The sequence below is a fragment of the Python bivittatus genome, unplaced genomic scaffold (assembly GCF_059951505.1).
Source record: "Python bivittatus isolate LINGU-HERP-01145 unplaced genomic scaffold, Pbiv_v1 ctg000190_np1212, whole genome shotgun sequence".
Lineage (NCBI taxonomy): Eukaryota > Metazoa > Chordata > Lepidosauria > Squamata > Pythonidae > Python > Python bivittatus.
Genome location: NW_028277042.1, coordinates 21181714 through 21206047, shown reverse-complemented (window position 1 = coordinate 21206047; position 24334 = coordinate 21181714). Strand labels below are relative to the sequence as shown.

Genomic DNA, 24334 nt, shown 5'->3' with positions numbered 1-24334 from the left:
GGCTGCTCCAGCATCAATGGCATCGGATTCCACTGCTTAGCTCTGAACAGTTTAAAGAAGTCCTTCCTCAATCAATCCATTGATTAATCAGTCAGTGGCCTCTGGTTCTGGGAGGCAGAGCAAAACTTCTCATCACCACCGTTTTCAGAGGGCCCACGTCTTCCTGCCTGCAGAGCCGCCCCAGCCCCATCATCCCCTTCCCCAGCTTGGACACACCCTGTCCCGGAGACAGACGCAGCATGAGAGGCCTGCCCCCAAGAGGACCCCCTCCCACGGCCTGCCGGTCACTCGGCTGAAAGGACCGACTGTACGGAAACGGCCCTCTCCGCTGGGGCCCCCTTGCTTCGTGCCCGGCGGGCGCCCGTTCTTCTGCACTGAGGCAGCGGGTTTCTGAGCCTGCACCGAGCGCTTTCCGGCTCCGGAGGAAACGCAGCCCCGCGGAAGCGTCTGCAGCTGACAGGATGAAAGAAAACCGGGGCTAAAGGCGACGACCGAGCCCAGGCGGGCGCCGTCCTGCCCTCCAGCCGCGGCGGACTCCTGGATCCGATCCGGGGCCTCCGGAGACCGAGTTACTCTAAGCAGGAACGCGGGGAGGAACCGGGCGCAAGAGCGCGGCAGCCGAGCGGCGTCGGAAGAAAAGCGGGGCCGCAGCCTTCGCCCGGGAGCGGCCGAGCGCCCCGGCCGCCGGCTTCCAGCCCGCGCCGCCGGGAGGGAGGCCGCGCGGGGCGGAGCTGCGATCCCGGTCCCTCGGGCCGGCGGGGCGCGCGCATCTGGTGCGGCGGGGGGCGGGGGGCGGGCCGGCGTTGCAGCAGGGGTGGAGCGCCCCCTGCCGGGAGCGGGGACCGCCGGCGCTCCGCCCGCCCCACCAAGCCAGCTGTCGGTGCCGCCGCCGCCGCCGCCGCCAGGGCTGCATCCGAGCAGGCTCAGCTCCGCCAGAGCGCCGGCAGCCGCGAACGGAGGCAGGCGGGCAGGCGGGCGGGTGGGGGGGCGAGCTGGAGGCCGCCGCCGCCGCCTCTCCGAGCAGCCGCCCCGATCCCCGGAGGCAGCGCCGCCTGCCAGCCCCGCGCGCTCCGAACCCAGCCAGCCGCCGAGCGAGGCTCCGGGAGGGCGGCAGCGAAGAGCGGCGGGGGCTGGTCCCGGGCAGGTCCGCCGGGGGACCCATCCGGAGCAGCGGCAGGGCCGAGCCAGCCTCGCCGGACACTTGATCGGCCGAGCCGCCTGGGCGAGCGGGGCGGCTTCCCTCGCCAGATGGCCCGCCGGAGGGCCGAGCGGAGGAGGCGGGGGCGGCGGCGGCTGCAGTAGCAGCGAGGACCGGGAGCCCCAGCAGTCAGCGCGGCCGCACGCCGTCGAGGAAGGTCGCCGCCGCCGCCGCCGCCGCCGCCGCGACTGGGAGGCGGGCGCCTGAAGCGGCCGCGCAGATGCCACGTCCCGCCGCAGCGGGGCTCCTGCCCGGGCAGGCGGGCAGCGGCGCCGGCGGAGGGGGCGAGGGGAGCGGCAGGTGAAGGACGCCCCGCACGCTGGGCAGCGCCACTTACCAAAGAGCGGCGGGACGAGCCGGCGCTTCGCCGCTGCCCGCGCTCGGGCGTCTGGCCAGGAAGGAAGAGCGGCAGCCCGTGGAGCCGCCGCGGCAGGCGAGCCGAGAAGCCGGACCCGCCGCCCGCCGGGGCGATCGGCTCCCGCCAGGACTTGGGACGCTCCGCCCGCCCGCCGCGCTCGGCCGGGCTTGTGGATTACCCGTCGTCGCCGCCGCCGCCGCCCCCTCGGCCGCTCCTGGGACTGTTGCCTCGCCTCGCCAGCGGCCCCCGGACGGTAAGTGCTCCCGCTCGCCTGCCGCCCGCCGGGCCAGGCTGCCCCCTCCGCCCGGGTCCTTGAGGCGGCCGGCGCGCCCCTTCGCCGTCCCGGGCAGCGCCGAGAGTCAGCCCCCTCCGCGAGGCACCCCTGGACGGCGAGCCCCGCTTCCGAACAAAGGCGGGAGCGGGAGCCCCGCGCCGGGCCAGCTGTGCGTCGCCCGCGCGCCCTCCGCGTGGAGCGCTTTCGGGCCGCCCGACGTCCCTGGCTGGCAGCCGTCCCGGAGGGCTTCCCGGGCAGAGGAGCCCCGGGGCGAGGCGCGGGAAGAACCCGCTGCAGCTGATGGCTGGTTTCGCCCCCCGCTCGCCAGCTGGCCGTCGACCCGAGGACGGCCGGCGCCTCGACGGGCCGCTCGCCTTGCTCCCCAAAGCGCCTTTCTTAGCGCTCGTGGCGGGGCAGGGGCCATCCCTGCGGGCCCCCCGCCCGTCCGTCCGTCCGCCCGCCTTTTCTTGGAGGTCTCCGGCCGCTCCCGGCAAGCGGGCGAGAGCCGCTCGGGCGCAAAGCCGCCGCCGCCGAGCGCGCATTGCTGAGCCGAGCGCGGGGGACGGCTGCGAGGCGCTTGCTGCGAGCGAAGGTCTGCCCGGGTGTCCAGGAACTTGGAGGGACCCTTCTGTCCGGGAAGGATCGTCGCTTCCCCACTCCGGACGGCTCGCCTTTGTCTGCCCCTGTGCAGCGCCCCCCACCCCCACTCCCCGAGTGGCTGGATAAAAGAATTTCCCGAAGCCCCCGAGCCCAGGGCGTCCGGGAAGGTTTTCTGGGGACCTTCAAGGGTGCGGCTTTGGGGAGAGAGGGTGAGAAGCTTCGCTGGACCCCCTGGTCCCGCAGCTCTGAGGCCACTCGCCTTCCCGGCTGAGCAAATCCTCACGGGCGGGGGTCGAGGGGAGACTTGGCACGGTGGGAACCGGTGTGTTTTACAAGCTCCAACAGCGTGTCCCACTGCATGGGCTGTAACTCCCGGAGCAGAACCGCTTCCTCGGCAGCTGAACCTCTTCTGAGCTCAGCTTTCTTGAGAGAAGGCTTCGAGCTGGGGGTGGAAAGATGAGTTGCTTTCTTGCAGAGAAGGAAACTGCAGGCACCCAGATTTTCCAGATAGGGCACCTGGCAATCGGAGCATCGAAAGAGGTCTGTGCTCCTGGGCTTAAATTCTGGGCTGTTCTGACCCCCCACCCCCACCCCCGTCGAGGGATCCTTGGTTGTTCTCTTGGTCTTAGCGGACAGAAGGGGTCTCACTAGTCAAGCAACCGCCCGTTCCTGCCCTGTACACATAAGCTTTGCTCTGTACACATAAGCTGGCAGATGCCCCACGGAGTCACTGGGCGGCATTCGGTTCCTTTCATACATCATGCTCCAGCCATAGTTATTTCAGGAGCCATGCTGGCGTGTTTGTGTATGTGTGCAACTACAGACCACGTTTACCAAGCTAGAATGGCCGGGTTTATACAACAGGTTAAGTCCCAACTAACATATCAAATATTGGCTTTGTGTGATGTGTGAACCCTTGAACAGCCTGCTAGCAACAGCAGGGCGCTCTTCTCCTCTGAGCGGGGAAGCTCTCGCACGGCTCCTGTCTGTGGTGGCCACGCCAAGGAACTTTCCGATGACTGTTGGTTTCATTGGCTGGCGTCCCGTTCTGCTGGGAGCTGGTGATCCCAGTCAAGTCCAGAGAGCAATTCTGCAGGAGCAACGGCAGCAGCGCCAGTGAGGCATCCTGGCCGAGTGGTGCTAAGGACCAGGGTGTTCACGGTGCCTTTTCCCAGGCCAAGCGAGGCTCCAAAGGGAGCTGCGACAGCTGGTTTTCTGCTCAGTCGCTTGCTCCCGTCGGCCTGGCTTCGCCTGGGGACATCTGGGTGCAAGGGAAGACGCACCTTGACTTCCAGTCAGGAAATGCGACTTCCTGGCAGTCTTACTGTAAAGCCCCGGACAGCTCATTTTAGAAACCAGGCACGAGCTGTGTGAGCAGCATCTATGAAAAAAATCTATTGAGCGTGAGCAAGATAGACCTTTGCGATTAAGGCTTGGCAGGAGTCATAAATCAATTCACTACAGGGCCTGGTGAGTGGGTGTGTGGTAGTCCCTCGCTTTGTTGTCTTCCCTTTCCAAAGAGGGCAGTTCTGGTGCTCCCACCTGGGTGGAATTGCTGCTCCCTGATCCCCAAATCCCAGGTGAACAGGCTGGCAGGGGCTCCCAGCAGAGGCGGGTGGGCTGGGGGGAGAATTCCCTTTGCCCATGCTCAGGTGGGCCTTTTCCTTTATTGTTACTTTGCGTGCATCTCAGCTGAGTCCAGAATGTCTTTCTGATGGTAGAGTAGCTGGAAGACCTGCAAAATAGCTCTGACTACAACATCAGTAGCCTTGTGTCTGCAGGGTGGAATGAACTGGTGAAGTGAAAAAATGGTCACCGGTGGGTTTGTGTGGGAATGGTTCTGTCTCTGGAGGGCACTGGTCTGCAACTTCAGACACCCTTCCCCCTTAAAAAACCAAAGCCGTTCTCACATTAGATCCTAGCCAGGCATAGTCACCCAGGGCATTGTACACTGTGCACCCAGCCCAAGGGGTTAGTTGCTGTGCAAATTTAGGAAACTGGATTATTGCATTAGACCTGCCATACAATGCAACTGAGGAATCTCCTCCTCCTCTTCCTCCCTCCCAGTTCCCTCCATTGGAGGACTAAGTTCCATGTTCCAGGCACTGCCCAGGGCCCGAAGCTTAGGCTGCACCCCTTGTGGACAGTGAAGGAGGCTGCCCGTCACCAGCACCGACAGTCACTCATCAACTTTTCCAGTGGGACTGTCAACAAAATATTCTACGCCACGTGGTCCCTCCCAGCTTGCAAGCATTCTAAGCCAAATGTTTTGCAAATGTGGTTGAAAATCCTGGGTTTTCACAGCACGCCTTCCCATAAAATAGACAAGACAAGTCAGGTTCATTGAGACACCACAAACTTCTTGTTGGAATTTAATAACTGCTTGTGTCCTTCTTTTTGCCTGTTCCCAATTAAATATTCACAGCTTTCCTTCCAGACCAAGATAGTGATGCTTAAGTCCCGCCAGGATGAACCTGCCCCGTTGATTTCAGGGCAGGAAATGCAATTTGTTTTCTCTGAATTAGGAACTGGATGTTCTTAATCAAATCTCTACCGCTTTCTTCCCAGTGGTGCTAATCCAGTGTGTCTATTCACCTTGATTTCTTTTGGCCTGCGGAGGTGAGGCTGGGTCGGAAAACGATTGGTCCGCACACAGGACTCTTGTTGTTCACCAGGGCTGGATGCCTTATGGGGCACTGAAACTCATCCTCGCATTTTGACAGCATCTTGACTTTCCAAGCAGATGGAGAGTCTGGGGCTGCCATCCTAGCAGAGCTGTTTTTGCAGGGGGAGGAAGCAAGAGACGGAGGCCTTGTGTGTGAAACAGGACTTGCCTGGGAACCTGCACCCTCCCACCATGCACATTTGGTCTAAGAACCGCATGGATTGCTTTTCAATGTATGGTTTAAACTTTAAAGCTTGGCCATAGGTCAGTTAGCACTGAATATAGTTTTTTTTAATAGCAACCGTTTGCAACCGTGAGCTGCAATAAGGATATTTACTCATGTGAGCAGAAGCAATAAGGGGGAATAAGAGTAAGGAAGGAAGGGGGAAAACTTTGCCTAAAGCTTTGGATGGAATTTCTGTGAAAGGGTTTATCATTTTATGATAGTTTATAGTTTTCTGTCCAATCAGGTTACCTTCCTGATGTGTTGGAACTACCGCTCCCAAAATTCCTTGCCTTGGAATTCTGGGAGATGTAGTCATGATGCGCCTAGAAGGACGGAGTTGGGGGGCGTTTATGGTGAGTAACATTGTTTATTTTCCCGTCGTGCCCAAGAATAGTTCAATCTGTGACTTATTTTGTTGTAATACTCATTCCAAAACTGTGCAGTTCCAGCCCACCATTAAAGAGGGATTCTAACGTCAACTTAGAGGATGATCACAAATGTGCCCCGGGGACCCCTAATTGTGAAAATGTGGATGACCCATGCGTTATTGTGGACATATATATTGTGATGTAACTGTTCTCTGGAAACTTGTTATCCGACATCAGGAAGAAATTCATGAATTTGACTCTCTGGATATAGCGTGCCCACTTAGGAAGTTGATACGCAAGAAGTTAAATTTTGTGGCAAGTGGATGGCATCAATCTCCATTTTCTTCCTTTCTGACTCTTCTGTTCCGCCATAGTATCACATCCCTTCATTGCTCCACATAAAAGCTAGCACACCTCTCTTTTGTCCTGTTGGGGAAGTGTTGGACGTACTGCTAGTGCGAGGTGCTGCATGGAGAGGCTTACGGGGCCGGGGTCTGCTCGGCGAGCTGTTCATCTTTTGCTTAGATCCAGAGCTATTAATCTGCCTTCAGCCCCAGAGTGCGTCTGAACAGACATCAACCCAGGTCTGTACTGGGTGAACCAGACTCTCAGCCATAGGCAGGGTTAGCCTCGAAGGACTGCAGGACTAGGGGGTGTTTCTGCTGCAGACAATACTAAGTTGATTCTCCCTGCAAAGCTGCTCCCAGGCTCTCTGCAGTGGGCAGTGGAGAGCAGAATTGTGTTCAAACATTGCCCTAAACTGTGGCTTGTTTATTCATGAATTGTTGAATCAACCACAATGGGTTGCATGCACACGACATGCTAAGTCAAAACTCACATTATGGCTTGGGACATGTGTGGACTCAGGGGCTCAAGAAACTAGCTAAGCTTATCCGGATTGTGACCGAAACAAGGACAAACTTGGTTTTATCCCTGGTCCTGCCTTTGGTCTCATCCCCCTCCTTGAAAAAGCCGGGCCTTTCTCCATTTCTGCTTGCAGAGCAGAGAACCGGGTGCGGTTTGGGCCATCGCAAAGCCAAGTCGGAGTTGCTGGAGAAACGGACAAACTGATCTGTTGCTCAGAGCCGGATCTTGAAAGGAGAACTTTCCTTTGAGTTGGTGACCTAGTCGCACTTGAGGAGGAAAGGAATAAAACGTGTAACACGCAGTTGCTGGGAGGCGTAGGAAAGAAGTGGTGGGTGGCATTTTGTAGACACAACGGGAGGAACAGCCCCGCTTGATTTGGAACTAACCGCCTCCAGCCTGCTGACGTTCTCCAGACCGGGCCTGGGAATCCCAGGCGTAAAGGGTCTTTAAACACTTGGCCTCCCTCTCAGGCCTTGGGCTCGGGCGGGTGGTGGGCTTCTTAGAGGAGCCTGCTGGCTGGGTTGGATCTTTTATGCACTGTTCCTTTTTCTCAGTTACGTTGTTGGGCAGCCTTGCATAACATCTGATCGGTCAGCCCCTGAAGGAGGACTCAAAGAAGCTCTAGCGCAGGGAAAGGAATTGGTTGGGTGTGTGAAGTGAGCCACTCTTGGGGGTGTTTAATTTGGGTAGAGCGTGTTAGGACTCTGCCAGGGTGCTTTGCAAAGCCTGGTGCGGTCAAGTTTTGCAAACCTTTCAACGGTGGCTTCGTCAACAAAGCAGAGCCGAGGACAGTGTGCTTACAGGATCAGGCCAAAAATCCAGAGCAGAGTTTCTCAACCTTAGCAACTTTAAGATATGTGGACTTCAACTCCCAGAATCCCCCAGCCAGCATGGCTGGCTGGGAAATTCTGGGAGTTGAAGTCCACACATCTTAGAGTTGCCAAGGTTGAGAAACACTGCTGCAGAGGATTCTCCTTTGAAAACTGAAGTTTTACAAGCCCAGGAGGGCCACAGGGGCTTGGTAGTAACTTGCTGATCTCTCCAGAAGGGAAGACCCCGGCGTGATGGAGTCATTTCAAACACAAGCAAACGTGTTCCCATTAAGAATCCCCAACCGCCATCCAGTAATTTGGGGCTTTGGGGGAGCTCTGCGGGCCCGAAAAATGGGCTGAGGAGCCTCCCAGAGGCTAAGACACCTCTCCTTGTCCTAGTAAGAAGCCAGCCACAAGAGAAGAACCTCCATAGCCAGGGACAGGAAGCCAGTAGAGGACACAGCCAGGGGCTGCCAGTTTCCAGCACCAAGAGAAAACACAGGGATAACTGACAGGGAGGGAAAGCACAGCTGCTTAGGCCTGATGTGACCTCACATGAAGCATCTTCCCAGGAGGGGGGAACCCTGGTTTCCCCCCTCCTGCTGCAACAGATGTGGGAGGATGTCAGCTGTAGATCACAGGGAGTGGATAATGGCAGGGTGGCGTCCACTCTCCCTTTGGTTCCTCGTGCAATGCTGACCTTCGAACGCATGTGCCCAGGAGAAAGAGGCGATGCCCATGAGTGCGGCCCTGAGAAAGTGGCAGACGAGGGTGGGCCTGCGAGGTTTTAACTCAGACCACCTGGTCCCCCTGTTCCGAACTCCTGCCTGGCAGCCTGGATCCCCCTGCAGCCGGACAGAGAGACGGTCCCAGCCCGGAAGCTCTTGGTCATTTCACGTCTGCAGGGAGAGGGAGGGGGGAGGGGTCAGGCAAGGACTAGGGAGAAGGGGGAGAAGCAGCTTAGGCAAAGAGGTGGCCCTTTCCTAAGGGGGGGGGTGCACAGTTCTTCTGCCAAGAGGATTCCTCAGGAATCCTGATGATTCCTCAGGGAATGGGGGCGGGGGCTGCATGCTTGCAGGGAGTGGAGGTTGAGGTCAGATAGGGCCAGACCATAACCTGTGGACACTCCTGGGGCCACCCCTTCCCTTCTCTTCTCTTCTCTTCTCTTCTCTTCTCTTCTCTTCTCTTCTCTTCTCTTCTCTTCTCTTCTCTTCTCTTCTCTTCTCTTCTCTTCTCTTCTCTTCTCTTCTCTCTTCCGTTCCCCTTCCCCGTCCCCTTCCCTTCTCTTCCTGCTCCTGCTCCTGCTCCTGCTCCTGCTCCTGCTCCTGCTCCTGCTCCTGCTCCTGCTCCTGCTCCTGCTCCTGCTCCTCCTGCTCCTCGCCCTGCAGGGCTCTTGGGAAGGGAATGCTGCTGGAGGTTGAGTTGCTTTCTTGCAGAAGGTTTCTGAAACTAGGTTTGGAATCAGCCAGGGCTGGAAGTTTGCATTTGGAGATGATTTGGTCTGCCCCCCAGAGTCACCCGGTTGAGTTGGGTGACCATATAAATGCAACGAATGAAGGAGCTTCAAAGGGTGCGAGAGACGGACTCGGATTCCAGAATTCTCTCTTCCTTGACCGTGTTCCCAGCTGCACTGGCCATGCTGTGGTTTGGTTGGATCTGACTCAGCACAAACTGGGCACCCTGTGTGGGCAAACACCCTGGGAGGCAGCTTAGCATCCTGCAGGAAGCCTTGGTGACAGTCATGTTCATCCTTGGGTCTCTGGCTCCATGAGGACTAGTGGCCCGCTTCTTCCTAGATGAAAGCCGAGGCCCTGTGCTTTCCTTCCTGGGGACCCGGATGCTTTGTTTGGGAGACGCTCTGCCCCACCAGTTCCTCCCCACCTGCCTCCTTGGCAGCTCAGAGCCAGGGGCTTTGTTGGGGCCTGTTTGGGGCCCTGCAGCTGCTCCTGAGGGCCGGGCCAGGCCAGATGGGGTGTCCCTCTTGGGGGGCAAGGAGCATGCTTGTGCCCCCAAGTGCCTGGCAGCCGTAAAGAGCTTGGCTGGGTGGGCTTGAAGCCGCGTCCTCGTCAGGGGAAAAGCCATGAAGGTGCCGGGGACTGCCCGTCTGTTTTGAAAGCAGGCTGCCCGGCTCCCGGCCTCCATCTCCCGGGCATGGCCCACAAGATGGTGGGGCCGGCTGCTTCTTCCCGAGATTCAGAGGTCCAGCTGCTCGTCCTCAGTCCATCTAGCCATGCTCTTGGCTGCCGAAGACCGAGATGCGCTATTTGCACAACGTGAGCACCTCTTAGTGGGCTGGAGAGCAAGTGGCACACAAACTGCGTGCCCGGGCTTTGTTTGCCGCCACACGAGGCCCAAACGCTTCCTCCACCGCTCCTGCCGAGAGAGAGGGCCGGCTGGGCTCCCCTGCCGAGGAGGCCTTCTGCTCTTCTCTTGGGTTTGCTGGAGCTGGAGCTGGAGCTCCTTCCCTGTGGGGGCTGCTCTGGGACGCCTGGCCGCGGGAGAGGGCAGGCCCTGGGAAAGGCCAGCCCGGGGGCCCAGGAGCACCCTTTGGCTCGCAGGGCGGCGGCGCTGCCTTTGGAAGGAGGCCACTTCGCTCAGGCCCACAGAAGCCTCGCTTTCCCACGACCGCGCATTTCGGACCTTGGCTGGCTTGAGGTATCTCTGGAGGGGACGGCGGGCAGAGGAGAGATGAGGAATGGCCACGCGGGGTCCAACTCGTTACCTTCTGGAGTGAGCTGCCTGCAAGATGCGGCTTCGAGGAGTTAAAACCGCAATGAGCCTTTGGAATTTGGTTCCTCTGAGAGATGGGGGGTGGCTGGGAAGGGGGGAGATATTCAGGACCTATTTATGTCCTGGACATTAAGGAAAATGTCTCCGTGTGTGTTTGCATGTACAGAGGAAAATCTTGCACCTCCCCAGCCCAGGGAAAGCCTGTTCTTTTCCAGGCTTTGAAATGCGACCCCCGAAGCGGATTTTTTAGGTGCGGGAAAGCGCAAGAAGGTTTGGCAAAGCGTTGCTTTCCAAACAGGCAGCGTGAAGGTACTTTTCCTCTTTACCAATGTTAGGAATTGCTATGGCAATGTCCTATTCTCTCTTTTCTCTGCCTCCCCCAGCTCCTGCTTCTTACACTGAGCCCAGCTTGCTCCATCTGCTCGCTTGGAATCTTTCCCACCGCCGGGAAACAGGCAGGAAGAGAAGGGGCTGGGGAATCCAGTCCCACAGAGCTAAAAACAGTGTGTGTCTGTGTGCCCGTCCCTTGACAATGGCTAGGATGGTCTCCTTCGCGCAGGCCTGGGAAATTCCACCCCCAACGCTGCTGCTTGTGGCGGACCCTTGAAGGTAGACTGCCTTGGAGTCTGCAGGCTCTCTTGAGAGCGTAATAGATTCTGTTTTCCCTCCTCTTCCTCAATTTATGTCCAAGCTCTACCGTTGCAAAAAAGAGAAAAACATTATTTCCTCCCCCTCATCTTTGCTTGTTTTTAACCTAATGTTGGTCCCCCAAGGTTGCAACTGCAAGCTGGGAAGCCCTATGCATTGATGAAACAATCTAGCATCCAAATGTATACATAAATATGGGAATCTGAATCCATTTTCTCTTCCTGCTTTCCCACCACTCCTTTTCTCCGTTCCTTCGTACAAACACACACAGGGGCTGTGTCCACACAGCACGCTTAACCGGTCAGGAAAAGTCCCAGGAGCTGCATTGCCCAGATATGGGAAGCAGGACTGGGGGGAGGGGGGGGTCAATGGCTGAGCGGCCAGCATGAAGGAATTCTGGCCGTGGCTGGTGGATTGTGGCGTGAGGCTCTGGATGATGGGTCCACTCAGCAGGCAGGTGAAGGGCCTTAGGTGAGCACGGCCATCCGGGCATTCTTAGGAGGGCAAGGAGGGAAGATCTGCCCAAGGGCTTTTGGCAGGCGGTGAGGGCCTGTTTGTCTGGCAGGGCCCTGGAGCAACTGAGTGCCCACTGCCTTGCGTTGCCAGTCGCTGGACATCCACGTACACAAGTGGATCAGCAGCTGAGCAGAAGACTGAATGATTGCGCAGCGCAGGAACCTGGCCCAGAAACTCCGCAGCTCACCTGGGCTGATCTCCAAAAGCTAAGCAGGGTTGGCCCTGGATATTCTGCGGATGGGGGACACTAGGAGATCCCGGCCTGTAGGTTAGACTGGGGTGCCGCTTCCATGTTGCTTCCCAGAAACCTAGAAGCGTGGGGTCCGCGAGGTCCCCATGCGTCAAGCTCAACCAGAGGAGAAGTTGCTGCTGAACATCCAGGCAGCCCTTCTGACACCCTCCTGTGCCGCCCTTTCATGGCTTTCCGGCTGGCGCTCGGGGCCCTCCTCTTACGTCCGCAGCACTTGGGCAATATCTCTGGCAGCGGAGGTCCTGGGCCATCTGGGGTTTGAAAGGCGAGCCACCCGGGGGGGCAGCAAGCGAAGCCCTCCTTTTCCACGGATGCAGAGTTTTCTGAGCGTCTGCAAAGCTCTCTCCCTCCACAGCTTGATGGTGGCAGGGAGCCCCCCCACCTTTATCCACGATCGCGAGCTGGCCACATTTCAGCCCGGAGCCGACAGCAAACTGGTTTCTATGTGCATGACGCCGGGGGGTGGGGGGCAGGCTTCTCTTGCGTGCATGCTTTCCCTTATTCCCATGCCATCCTTGCTGCTGCCTGTATGTAATTAACAGAGTAATTAAAAACAGGATGAGTTAATTGGTATTCATTTATGTGGCAGATGTTTTTAATTGAGATACGAAACAATTTACCTGTTTATATAAACAATAGTGAACGAAGGCTTGTAAAACAGAGGGGTTCCTCTTTCCCCCCCTCTTCCAGGTCCGGCAGAATCAGCGTGAATTCCCAGCTCCCCTCTCCGGGTCTGAAGGGGGCTCAGGGAGAAGACCCCGGGGGTCGCGGGGGGCACAGGCTGGGCCCCCGGCTGGCTCCTCGGCTCCAAGCTGCCCTGCCAGTTCCTTTTCCTTTGCTGGCACCTTTTCCACACCTGGAAACGGGTCTGAGCTAGAGGCTGAAGCTTGTGGGTGTCCCTTGTGCCGGGTGGGCTGGGGCAGCTGCAGTGGGTGGGGGACTTGCCAGGAAGGCGCCTGGGCTGCGCCTTTGCCACAGGCCACTAAAGGTGGGGGGCAGGGACTCCCCTTTGTTTGGTGGGAGGCTCACTTCTCACTCGTTTCTTGATTTTCATGGAAAAGAATCTCAACGTATCTATTAAAAGTGAAGCCGGGCACATAATGCAGAGTTCCCTCAACCTCAGCAACTTTAAGATGGGTGGACTACAACTCCCAGAATTCCCCAGCCAGCCATGCTGGCTGGGGAATTCTGGGAGTTGTAGTCCACCCATCTTAAAGTTGCTGAGGTTGAGGAACCCTGACATAATAGGTAGCTTTCTGTGGGCAGGCACGCTGGTGCTCTTGGGCCCCCATTGCCCACCCATGCACTAAGCCTTTTCTTTGCTGGGCAGTGAGCGAAATAAAATGTCTGACTGAGTACTAAGCCTTTTCCACTTGGGCTTGATGCTTATTACTTCTGCAATTGCTGACCATCTTAACTAGTTCCGATAGAAAAGAATTTCTGTAGCTCCGGGTTGAACCGTGGAGTCCTTGGTGCTCTCTGAGCTTGGGGGCTGCTTGCAGATGTTTCCTTCCCCGACTAGGGGACATCATCACCTAGGTGGCACCAGTGATGGCACTGATGATGCTCCCTAGTCGGGGAAGGAAACGTCTGCAAGCAGCCCCCAAGCTCAGAGAGCACCAAGGACTCCATAATCTTAATTAGGCCATTTAAAGGCTTATCTGTTATTTTTGCACCAGCTATGAGGACTTGGTTTTCTGTAGCGATGGGTGTTGTGTGGACCTCTCCCGCTTGGTTCATTTCTGGCTCAGTATCCTGTAAGAACCCAGAAAATGGGTCATGGCATTAACTGGGTTAAGTGTGCGTGAACAGAGGCAGCGTTTCAAGCCTTGGAAGCCTTCCCACAGCTCTGTCCTGCTTCCAAGTCGTCTCGTTTCTTTTTCCACCCTGTGGACTGGCCTGTCCTGCTCAAGAGCAGCCACGGGACTCTTGCTGTGGCTTTGGGAATTCGCCATTTGCACCACGACGGATACGCTTTTCAAGCTGCAGCGCAGGCTGCCTCTTAACCCCGCTGGCTGGCGGAGAGGAAGGGAGAGAAAGAAGATGAGAATCTACGTTTTCCATCAGTTGCAAATATACTTTTGCGAGAACCTCTGTACAAAATGGGATGGAGGAGATGCTGGGTACAGGCCTGCCCGTGAAGTTGCTGCACAACGTTGCCCTTTGTGGGAATGTGCACCATTGTGGAGAATCAGGGTGAAGTGGGTCCCCCAAACTTTGTACAGAAGGATGAGTTGAACTTTGTTTAGTAGCATCATGTGGTAACAATCATAGTTGGTTGCCCAGAATGTGTTTTCTGATAGATGGATAGGTGGACAGATAAATAATTTATCAGAAAGGAGGGTTAGGATTTCTCTAGAGTAATTCACTTTAAGATGGTTGCTTTAAATCCCCTAACAGTACAGGCATCAAGGCTGCTTCGCCTACTTTTTTCTCCTAGTATTCATGAGGTCATCTGAACTTGGGGTCATCTTCCTTTCAAATAGGGCAGGGTTTCTCAACCTCGGCTGGCTGGGGAATTCTGGGAGTTGAAGTCCACACATCTTCAAGCAGCCGAGGTTGAGAAACCCTGAAATAGGGATCTTGAACTGAGCAAGCTGCGGCTAAGCCAAACTAAAACTGGGGTTGCCAGTGTGTCTTTGCCCGTTAATTGCAGGATTTAACAATGCAAAGAACATCCTGGATGGAGAGAGGATGGCAGTGTTGGGGATGGAGGACCACAAGAGGCTTGGTGGGGGAGTTAACTCTTTCCTCCCCTGCTGATATCCTGGGGAGGTGAAGTGGGCATCTTCAAGAGCACGCCGGGTGCCAAGGCTGCACTTAACGCTGGATGGAGTTTCGATTTCAAGACTGTAGGAGCCACAAGGGGAAAGAGAATTTCCCATTACCAGATTAAGCTAGTTAGCCCTGATTTTACTGCCCCCTCTCTGGTGCCTTGTGTTGGACCATCTCTCCCACTTGCAACTGAGAAGTTAGTCGGCGTGGCACGATGTGTCCTATCACAAGACGTCCCCTGCCTTTTCCTCACTGCTCCGACCCTCGGGGTGGTGTATGTGTGCGCCACGGGGGAGCCACCAAGGTGATTTCTGCCGCTTTCTTGGCCAGCAAGGGCTTGTCTTCATCCGGGTGGAGAAGGCACCAACTCCCCGGCTTTCTCAGCATCGCGTTGGAGGAGAAACGGGATGGCGAAGCCTTCAACTAAGGCTGGAAGGCGAGCTTGGCAGGTTGCTGGCCCCGCGCAGGTGGTCGGAAGCCCAGCTGAGGGGAAAGCCAGCTGGTCTCAGGGGTGCCGAGTCCTCAAACGGGTCCGGGAAGACTCGGCATCCCGTGCTAATGAACGTTGAGGAGGGAGCAGGATGAGAAACTTTTGCTCCTGAACACCCTGATTTTCCATCTCAGCAGGTACTGAATCACTCCTGTCAAGTCGTGCGCCAACACTTGGATGTTGAACATTTCTTAATAGCCCTGTGAGTTTTGGATTCCCTCCAGAGGCAAGAAACGGGGGCCTCGTGCAACGCTCCTTCTCGCTACCCCCCACCCCACCCTGCCAGCTTCGTGTGGCTCTGTGAGGGAGGAGGTCGCGGGATGGAAAGAATAACCCACACGTTTATTTTTTTCTGCAAGAAAGAGAGGCCCGCGTTTCTGCCCTTCCAACTGTAGACGTTGTAGGAGGAGAACCGTGCTGGCGCATGGGAGCCCAGAGTCAGAAGGAGTCTGGGAGCACCTTTTCCGGTGAACGGATTTGATTCAAAGGCAGACGCTTTTGTGACTCTCTCTTTCTTCATCAGCGTTTTCCTGCCTTGGGTTTCTGAGCCACACAAAAGTCCTGTGGACTTTTCTTGCGTTTCTCTAAGCCTGACATTTTCCAGAAGGTTAATCTCACGATTCTCCTGTTCGGAGACTGTGTGAAGGAGGAAAAAATTCAAATCGTAGGAAAGATGGACTTTGCCACCAGCGAAAGATACATTCAGAGGAGGTGGAAATGCAGCCCTCCCGCTCTCCCATCCCCTTCCCCAGCTCCATCTCTCAGTTTGTCTCCATGAAAATGTTGATAGCTCCTGAAACACCTTTTGCATGAAGCCTGGTGCAGCCCCAGGGAGCCCTCCCCATAGCTGTTGGGGGGCATCAACACATCCTTCCAAGCAAATGGGGAGGAAAGCTGGGAGAAAGATATGGGTCCTGCTCCTTTTTTTTCTTTGGGGAGGAACGCATTGTCTGGGGAAGACCACGGAGACAGGCTTGACCCCCTCCCCCCCCAGTGGTCCTTGGTATTTTCCCACATGCGAGCGGTCTGCAGTTCATATCCAGTTTGCCGCCAGTGCCGAGGGCTCGCCTAATAGGATCCAGATGGAGCAGCTCCGTCCCTGGTGAGTTTCTTGGGAGTTGTTCTTGGCAGTTCTGGCCCCGGCAGCTGAGGGGCTGGAATGCAGAGCCTCCCTCGGAAGGAGGCACAGAGTCCGCTCCTCCTCCTCCTCCTGCTCAGCATCTGGATTGCATTTGGAGAGCACGAAGTGATGCTACGCTCTCATGCCATCACCTCTTTAACTCTTTCCTGCTCGCTCTCCCTTGGGGTCAGGAGGAGGAGGAGGAGGAGGAGAAGGAGGGGGGCTTCCAAAGGGGCTTTCCAAAGGGCTGCCAGGAAAGCTGTGCAGGGGTGACTCAAGGACCAGCCTACGGCCTGGAGGCCCCCACCTCCAAAGGAGGGCTCATGGGCTGGTGCGCCAGGCCAGGCCCGGCACAGCCACTCCTGCCAGAGGCTTGCACATTCCTGGTGCTGTCGCTGGCAGTCACCCAGGGACGCCCCTCCAGCCATCAAAGCCAATGTCTCTGGAAGGCGGCAGAACGTGGGGAGAAGAGCCGAGGGGGACTGCCCCACTCGAGGCTGCAGGAGGACAGGGAGAGGGGATCAGGATTTGGAGTAAAGACTGATTGGTTGATTACCATTTTATTACTTTTTTTAGACACTTCATGGAAAGGTTCTCTGGTTGCTGGAGAAAGTGTTCTGCTCTGGCAGAAAGCTTAGCACAGAATGAGGAGCGAGTTTGTCTCCTGCCTTTATTTCTCTAGGGATCCCAGGGAATTTACATAATGAAGGTGTGACATGATCCCATTCCTGACTGGAACACTTTTAAAGACAGGAAGGAGATCTCAGGTGGCTTCTTGAGTAGAGGATGGCATCTTGATTGATTATATACCTTCAAGTCAGTGTCACCGCTTAGCAGCCGTGTAGACTTTCTCCAGGGTGATCTGTTCTCATCCTGGTCCTCCAGATCTCCCAAAGGTGCCCCCATCACCACCATAATCAGGCCCATCCATCTTGCTGCCGGCTGTCCTCTTCTTCTCTCTCATTCCACCTTTCACGGTATTATGGACTTCTCGAGGGAGCTGGGTCTTGGAATCATGTGTCCAAAAGATGATGGTTTGAGCCTTGTCATTTGAGCCTTGACTGAGAACTTTGGATTGATTTGTTCTATAACTGCGTTTCTGAAGTCATTTTTATTTTAATTGTTGCTCTGTGCCCAGTATTCACCTGAGGTCCAGAGGGGTTTGGGGAATATGGTGATGGTTGTAGAGGTGTAAATGTTGTAAATGATGCTCACACTATTTAGGGAGGAGAAGATGGTTGGGAGGTTCTATCCAATCCACCGTCCCTGTATCTCCTCGTTTTTCCCCTCCCCAAATCACAGCATTTTAGAGAGAGCCAAAATCCTTTCCCCCCCCCAGGATTTTCAGAATCGGGGAAAGGCATTTGCCCAGTCCTGCTCTTTTCTGAACCAGGGGAGCCCAGAAGAGGACGTTCTCCTTCTGCTGGTCGCGGCAAAGGGTCGTGCTCATCGTGTCCTTGAATCTCTAGGAATCCTGCAGTTCCTCCTCTGCCACCACTCAGGCCTGGACATCTTTACCTAGCGTTATCCATAATTTTTTAAGTAATCAGAATGAGCGACCTCATAATGCTGTGCCTAAAGACAAGGAGCTGTGAGTTAAACTGGTATGCAATTCCAGGGTCGAGCGCAGGTTGCATTGATGGGAATTGGGGGGCTTTCCTTTTGACTTTTAGGGGATCCCCCTTGATGACTTTGGAGCTTCTTGCTGGCTGGTTCATGCCACCCTTAACCTGACGACTGAACTGACCCACGTTCTGCATTTGCTTGCACAATCCGTTGCGCCATAATCCAGGCAAACAGGCCAGATTTGCACAACAGGCGAAGACATGCACACACGCAAACCAAATTCAAGACTAGTCACACGTGGTGCAACCCTACCTTTCAACTGACCTCAGTGTCATGTGACTCAAGCTACCCCCTACCTGCATCGGGCCAGTTTAGAGGAAGAGGTGTCTTATCCCGCTTCAGTTCACCCCAGTTCGGCTCAGGCGGGGCTTCAGGTGCTTTGGGCGGAGGGCCTGTCTCTCTCTGTGGATGGACCCTCCCCACGTTAAGAAGCCCCAAAGGGGACGCGCTGTCGCTTCTCTTCCACCCAGGCAAGAGCTGGAGGTGCCACCGGTGAACGCAAGGCACGAACGTTGCTGCCCCCCCACCCCCCGCCTTGGGGTGGGAAAGGGAATTGGGGGGAGGAGTAAATAATTTGTCCCAACTGCAGCAAGTTTCGTCTGCTTTCCAACATTTGTTTCCCATTAGTTGCTGTTCGGCAAAAGCTGGAGAAGCAAAGCTCCAAAAACGAAAGGCCCTTCCCGGATCAAAACGGCTGCCCCGCGTCCCCTCGGCACCCACGTCTCCCGGTGGGAACAGAGGCCCGAATCCCTCCCCGTTAATTCCACTGGGGCTGGGCGTAAAAGATGCCCCCTTCTCTCCTGGGCTCAGCCATGAAGCTCCCGGGGTGACTCAGGGCCAGTTGCGATGTCTCAGCCTAACTCTACCTTGCAAGGTAGTTGTGAGACAGAGATGGGGGCACTTTCCGCTCTGAGCGGTCTGAGGAAAAAAACGCAGGAGGCAAGCCTGGGCTTAATCTGCAGCTTGGTGGACCTGCGGCCCTGTGTCTTGCCACGCTTGTCCCCTGAGCAGGGCTGGCTCCAGGGGAGGGATCTGACCAGAGCAGCGGGTCAGGTCGCTCTTGTTTGGCGGCCTCATTTTGGCTGCAGTCTGGGGGTGCCCCACCCCCCGCCCCTGCTATTCAGGGCAATGGCCATAAAGACAGCGCTGGTCTCCTCTGAAAGAAGCCCACCTCCGTGGGGGGCCAGACCCGGGATCGTCTTGAGGTGCAGGGAACGAGGAGGGGGCCAAACCGGCTCCTCCTTGTTTCCTGCACCTCAAGAAGATCCCGGGTCTGGCCCCCCACCAAGGTGGGTTTATTATTCCTGTGTGAGTATTCCTGTGCCAGGGAAGGCCATCCCGATGCCGTGGCGCAGAGTCCCTGGGATGCCCTCCCGGGCCCTGAGCACTCCGCCAGCCCGCTCTCCGGGCGGCATCGCTCCTGGGCAGGCTCACTGAGGCATCCACCACGTCGTGCCACCTTCCCGATCCGCAATCCCTTTGCAGCCGGGAAGGATGAGAGGACACGCCAGGCCTTCTGCTGGCTCCCATCTGCTGTGCAGGTTCTCAGCTGCTGTTTGGCTCGACGCTGTCACTCAGGGCGTATTTATAAATACAGCAGGAAGTGGGGGGGGGGGTCCCACACCATGCCAGGCTCCGTGTGCAGGCATCCAGGGCTGCAGGAATGCTGTCATCAGTCAGAGCGATGCACAGGATTTCACATGATGCTTCTTACCCCTCAACACTTCCAAAAACAGCATGGGAGACAGGAGAGGAGTGGAACATTTATCGGAGAGCGAGCGAGCCTGTCTGGAAACGAAACGGATCTGGGAAAAGAGTGTGCAGCTGCCAGACATCAATACTTTGGTTCAGACGTGGGAGCCTAGAATGTGTGAGCATGTGCAGAGAGCAGTCGCTCTCCTCGTAAGGCGAAAAGTGTCTGAGGCGAGAAAACTGACTCAAGGCATGTTTGCATCTTAACTTTCCTGAAGCAAATGAGGAACGGGGGCTTCATTATTAGAGTCCAGGTTCTGCCCGTAGAAAGGTGTATCTTCAAGATGAGGATGACTGATGATGGGTGAAGAAAACTGTTCTCCGCTGAGAGGCTCAAATTGCTGCCAGTCTGAGCAGGCAAGACTTAGACGGAGCGAGGCTCTAAGCTGGCATCAGGCTATTTGCTCTTGAGATGAGGTTCAGCTTCCACACAGGGGGCGGGGGGGGCAAGCAACAATTCCTTGCCGGTTCTGCACATCTCCCCCCAGGCTGCTTTGGGAGCGTGTCCTTCTAAGGCCCCGCGGCTGCTCTCAGTCCCTCGCGAAGAACCGACCTGGAATTCCAGGCAAGCGGCTAGGCCAGGTAATCGCCCAGGGAGGACCGTGCCATCGCTGCCAGGGCGTGGGCCTTTGGCGCAGCAGGTCCCGGCATCCATCCTGGCCATCTCTAACTGAACAGGTCGCAGTGGAAGGAGGAGGGCAGGAGGACAGGCCGCCTGACCTGAGGATAAGGCAGCTTGTTGGGTTCTGGGGAAGGGACATCCGTCCCTCAGGATCTGTAGGGCTGACTTCTAGCAGCTCTCTCTTACCGAGGGGGCTTCTGGGTGCGTTGCTGGCTGGAGCCAGGCAGCATCAAATAGTAGTAGTAGTAGTAGTAGTAGTAGTAGTAGTAGTAGTAATAATAATAATAATAATAATTTTTGTCTGGCTTAATATGCGTTTGTTCTTGAGGGCTGGTCTTGTGCAGCCAGAAGTAGCCCCTCTGTCTCTTTCTTCAGCTTTCCTGCTCTTAGCCATTGCCAGGTCTTCTTGTGATCTGCTCTGCCTGCTAGTTTTTTTTTTTATTATTAATTAATTAAAAAAACATACCATTATTGATTCGGGCAGGGCTGTGGAGACTTGGCGAGCCATGTAGACTTTGGCCAACGTCCACATGCCCCCAGTGGCAACTCCCGTCCCGCCTCCACAGTCCGCACCGCAGCCCAGGGCCGTGCTTCTGCTGCAACAGCCCGGCGGCACCAGCAGTTCCGCGTGGGTCACGTGTGGGTCAGGCGCCCTTGGCAGCACCTTCTGCTCCCGGTATTCCCTTTCAGCCTGGCTCCTTTGCAAGAAGCCGCCACTGGGCTTTCCAGGGCACGTTTTCACTGCTAGCGGCTGCCTTTGCAAAAGAATTGCAGCCGCTGGACTTTTTTACCCCCCCGTCATACAAATGGAAAAACAGACCAGTATTGCAAATCGGGGGGGGGGGGATCAGTTTCTTTCTGGAGATCTACCCTAGGCTCTAGCTGCCCCAGGAGTCGTAGCCCTGGGTTACAAATCCCGACATCCAGGTTCTTGCAACATGCTAACTCAGAACCCAGCTGCAACACGGTTCTTTTTTTCATATAATTTTTATTAAGACTCTTAGAAAGGAGGTAAAAACTAACAAGAACTAATATAAAGTAAAGAAAAGAGAGAAAGGGGAAAAGGAAACAAAGAAAAAGCCAAAAGTGCAAGAAGAAAGAATGAAAAGAAATAGAAAGAAGTAGCTTCTGATTTTCTTTACCGCAGTTAAAAGTACAAACACAAAATTACCTCTTGCTCTATGGATACCAAAAAAAAAAAAAAAAACCTCTCTTTTTTTCTATTATCTCTTTTTTCTGATCGTCGAAACCATAAATCATAAGTTCATTTTTTTTCTGTTTCACGCAAAAAGTCTGCCGGGGGGTTCCAGTCAGCCATAAACGTGGGTATTGTCTTTTCCCTAATCGAGAAGGCCAGTTTAGCCCAGCTGCAACGTGGTTTAGCGCAATGTGTGTAAGTGCGGCTGCTGAGTTCACGCTGTCCTTCAGTGGGGCGCGCACTTAGGCCCGGAAACCCATGCTTTTGTGGCTCAGGAACAGCCTCTTTCCAACAGGGCCCTGTAATCCACGTGCTGCAGGAAACCCGCTTGGTGCACGCACAGATGCTCTCTGTTGGTATCACTCTAGGTCAGCCCCTTCCTACAGCAAACCCTCACCCTTCGGGCTTTAAACCCCGAGCGTCCACAGCGGCGGAGAAGGAGTGTTTTGGCCTCCCCGCCCCAGGGAGACAGACCGACAGAGGATGGGAATGGGTTGCAAGGCCGGGAGGGGCTCCAAGAAGCTGAAGCCGGCTCTCCCCTCTCCTTGGCCTCTGCCGAGCTGATTTATAACCAGCAAAGCTCGTGTTTGTTGGCCCCGACTCAGCTGCGTGCTGAGAATGGTGAAGGAGGTGGCTTCATCCTGGCCTTGCCACAAGGAGCAGCTTTTGCAGAGGGAGGATGGCTTTGAAAGCTCTCTGGAAGGAGCCCTCTGCCTGGATCCCGCCTGGGAACTCTCCAGAACCCAGAAGAGGGTCCGGCCGCCTCCTCTCCTGAGCGGCCGCACCCGTGTCTGGGGCCGGTAATCTTCTGCCTCGCTGCCTGGGGCAGCGGAGGAATCTGCCTGCTCTCGGGCACAGCCTGGCTGGTGCACAGACGGTGCTCCTTCCCCGCATCTGGGCATGCTAGAGGGACTTTCCTTGGCAATCAGATGAAAGATGCCTGTGTCAGAATTGCAGCCCTCTAAGACTTCCACATATTTTCTGTAGGAGACACTGGATGGCCTAATAATCCTCAGCCTCGGGAGTCTGAGGATCCTGCGCAGGATCTTGGCTGTTCCTAGCCCTGCACTCTTCTGCACAGAGAGCTCCGAGGTTGTTCCTGGGATCTGTGGGAGCCCCTCACCCAGCGTAGGAGTCCCAGCCCCGAGTGCTCCCACCACCCCGGGACCCCTTTGGCCTTGACTTTCTGCATCCTCTCTAGTTCCTCCTTCAGGCCCTGGTATTTCTCCATCTCTCTCTCTCCCCCTCTCTCTCCCCCCATCTATCTATCTGTCTGTCTGTCTGTCTGAACCACAGTGATTGGATTCATCCATATTGCTCAGCCAGTTCAGTCCAGTTCTCTGTGCTGCCTGCCGCGGGGGCCAGGGACCATCCCTTGTCCTCTCTCTGCCCTGAAAGGCTGCAGCCCCATCTAAGTCAGAGGGGCTAGTTGTGTCCCTGAGGAAGGTGCCCTCCACAGGAATGTGCCGGCGGGCCTCTTGCCCAGACCTGGGCTCCAGGCACCAATGCCCGCAAACCTTGGCAAATGGCTTCTCTGCCTTCAGGCAGCCCAGCCTTGGCTCCCCGCACAGACGGCCTGTCCCCTGAGCGCTCAGCCTCAGCACACCCGAGGAACATCTGCCTTTGGCTGGGCTCCCAGCTTTATTTAGCCCAGGCCGTGTCCTTTCCCGCGCTCTCGTGTGCGAAGTTCAATTAATGGTGCCACAGTTGCTGTGGATTAGAGCTGATCCGTTGCCCCTGAAAACTCACTGCTCTTACGAAGGCAGCGTCCCCCGAGGAGACTCTGGCTGACCCCGAGCAGGGCGGCAAAGGGGAGACCGTCCTTCTTTGGTTCTGCCCCGAGCCCCGGCCTGGCTGGGGCTGCGAGGCTCCGTGATGGATTGCCGCAGCTGCCAGCACACTTGTGCCGGGCCGTCAAACTCAAGAGCATCCTCCTTAATGGAGCAGGGAGAGAAATGAATTTGGCAGCCCGTGCGGTTGGCGGCAGGTGCCGTTGGATGTGCCAGCTGCTGCTCCCTCTTTCTCTCCCTGAAATCACCCCCTTTCTCCTGCTCTGCCCCCGCTGGGTCACCCCCAGACAACCCTGGGCGGCTGCTGGAAGGGCCACGAGGGTCAGAGGTGGCGCCCCTTCTGCCAGAGTGACCGGGCTGCCCGTTCCTCGGAGCGTCTGGGTCCAGTGGGCTGGGGAAGTGAGCTGGGGGGGGGGGCCTGGTCCAGCCTCAGTGTTCTTGGCATTGCTAGTTATTTGTGAAAACATTAAAATACCACGCGTTTTCAAAGTTCCTCACCACGCACATTTAATTAGGAGACCAAATAGCTCATAAAATCACAGCATAGATCCACAGCATAAACGACAATCTACAGCCAGACCGGAATCCAACATGCAGATTTTGAGATGAAAAGGTTGAGATGGTATTGGCGGATCACGTCTCGCGTTAAGCGTTGAGGAGTCTGCTTGGTCGGGGCTTAGAACGATGAGTGAGCTTGGAGACCGTGCACCGTGGCTGAGCGTTATGTGGGACTCGGGCTCCTGGGGCTTGCCTGACAAACCGTGATTTAGCCCAACGGGTGATTCCAGTTTGAGTTGTTTAAGGGATCTGGGACACAGAAAAGTTTTCGCTTGAGATCAAAAAGGCGCTAGAGATGGAAGCGAGCCAGCTGTCCTTCAAGCAGATGCTCCCACCAAAGGCCTAATCTTACTGTGGGGTGGGGGGGTGACAGGTGTCCTTTAGGCTGGCTTGGAAATGGTTGGGAGCCAGACACCCCCCAAACACAGGGGTCCCGTGCTCCCAGGACCCAGCCCCTGCTCATAACCGGGCGGCCCATCTGCTGTAGAGGGGAACTCGGGCGCTGTTGTGGTTTACTCCATGAATCCTGGCAAGAAGCCGTGGCTTACCATGGTTTGTGAGAACTCAGGTCCCGAATTGCAGCAGTCGGTTTTAGGAGTTGCAAAAGCCGGGGAAATTCTAGCGTATTCAGCTAGCCTTGCGCTCGGTGCATCATGATGTCATCTCACCCGTTCAGTAAGTTGCCTTATTTGCATGATGATGTCATGGCGACCAGGTGCCCCTTGCCCCTTCCCCGCAGATCCCTGGGCCCGCTCCTCTCCCGCAGGTGGTTGGCCTCGCCACCTTTTCAACCAGTGCCCATGCCAGCTGTGGTCCAAAGGCCTCTTGGCACGCCATCCCTGGCCTCCCCCTTCAGACCTGGCGCTTCACCCCTCTCCCCCCGTTTCTGCT

At 56.3% G+C, this 24334-nt stretch overlaps 2 protein-coding genes across 8 annotated transcripts in view; both read left to right on the top strand.

Moving 5' to 3' along the window:
* The window catches only part of CBFA2T3 (CBFA2/RUNX1 partner transcriptional co-repressor 3), a 75290-nt gene that overhangs the window by 21794 nt on the left and 29162 nt on the right, over positions 1–24334 (top strand). For 3 of the 7 annotated variants that reach the window (XM_088136237.1, XM_088136236.1, XM_088136235.1), the window contains exon 1: positions 1674–1809. The exons of 1 other annotated variant lie outside the window; for it this stretch is intronic. The gene's annotated coding sequence lies outside the window, so the exon portion shown is untranslated. Of the gene's footprint in view, positions 1–1521; positions 1810–24334 lie in introns of those variants that run through there. 3 more of the 7 variants (XM_088136240.1, XM_088136239.1, XM_088136238.1) reach the window with 2 other exon arrangements.
* On the top strand, positions 458–1508 carry LOC148216506 (uncharacterized; the record flags this gene model as incomplete). The annotated part of the gene is made up of 1 exon (XM_088136241.1): positions 458–1508. A coding segment is annotated over one exon (948 nt), but the record flags the coding sequence as incomplete, so codon positions are not given.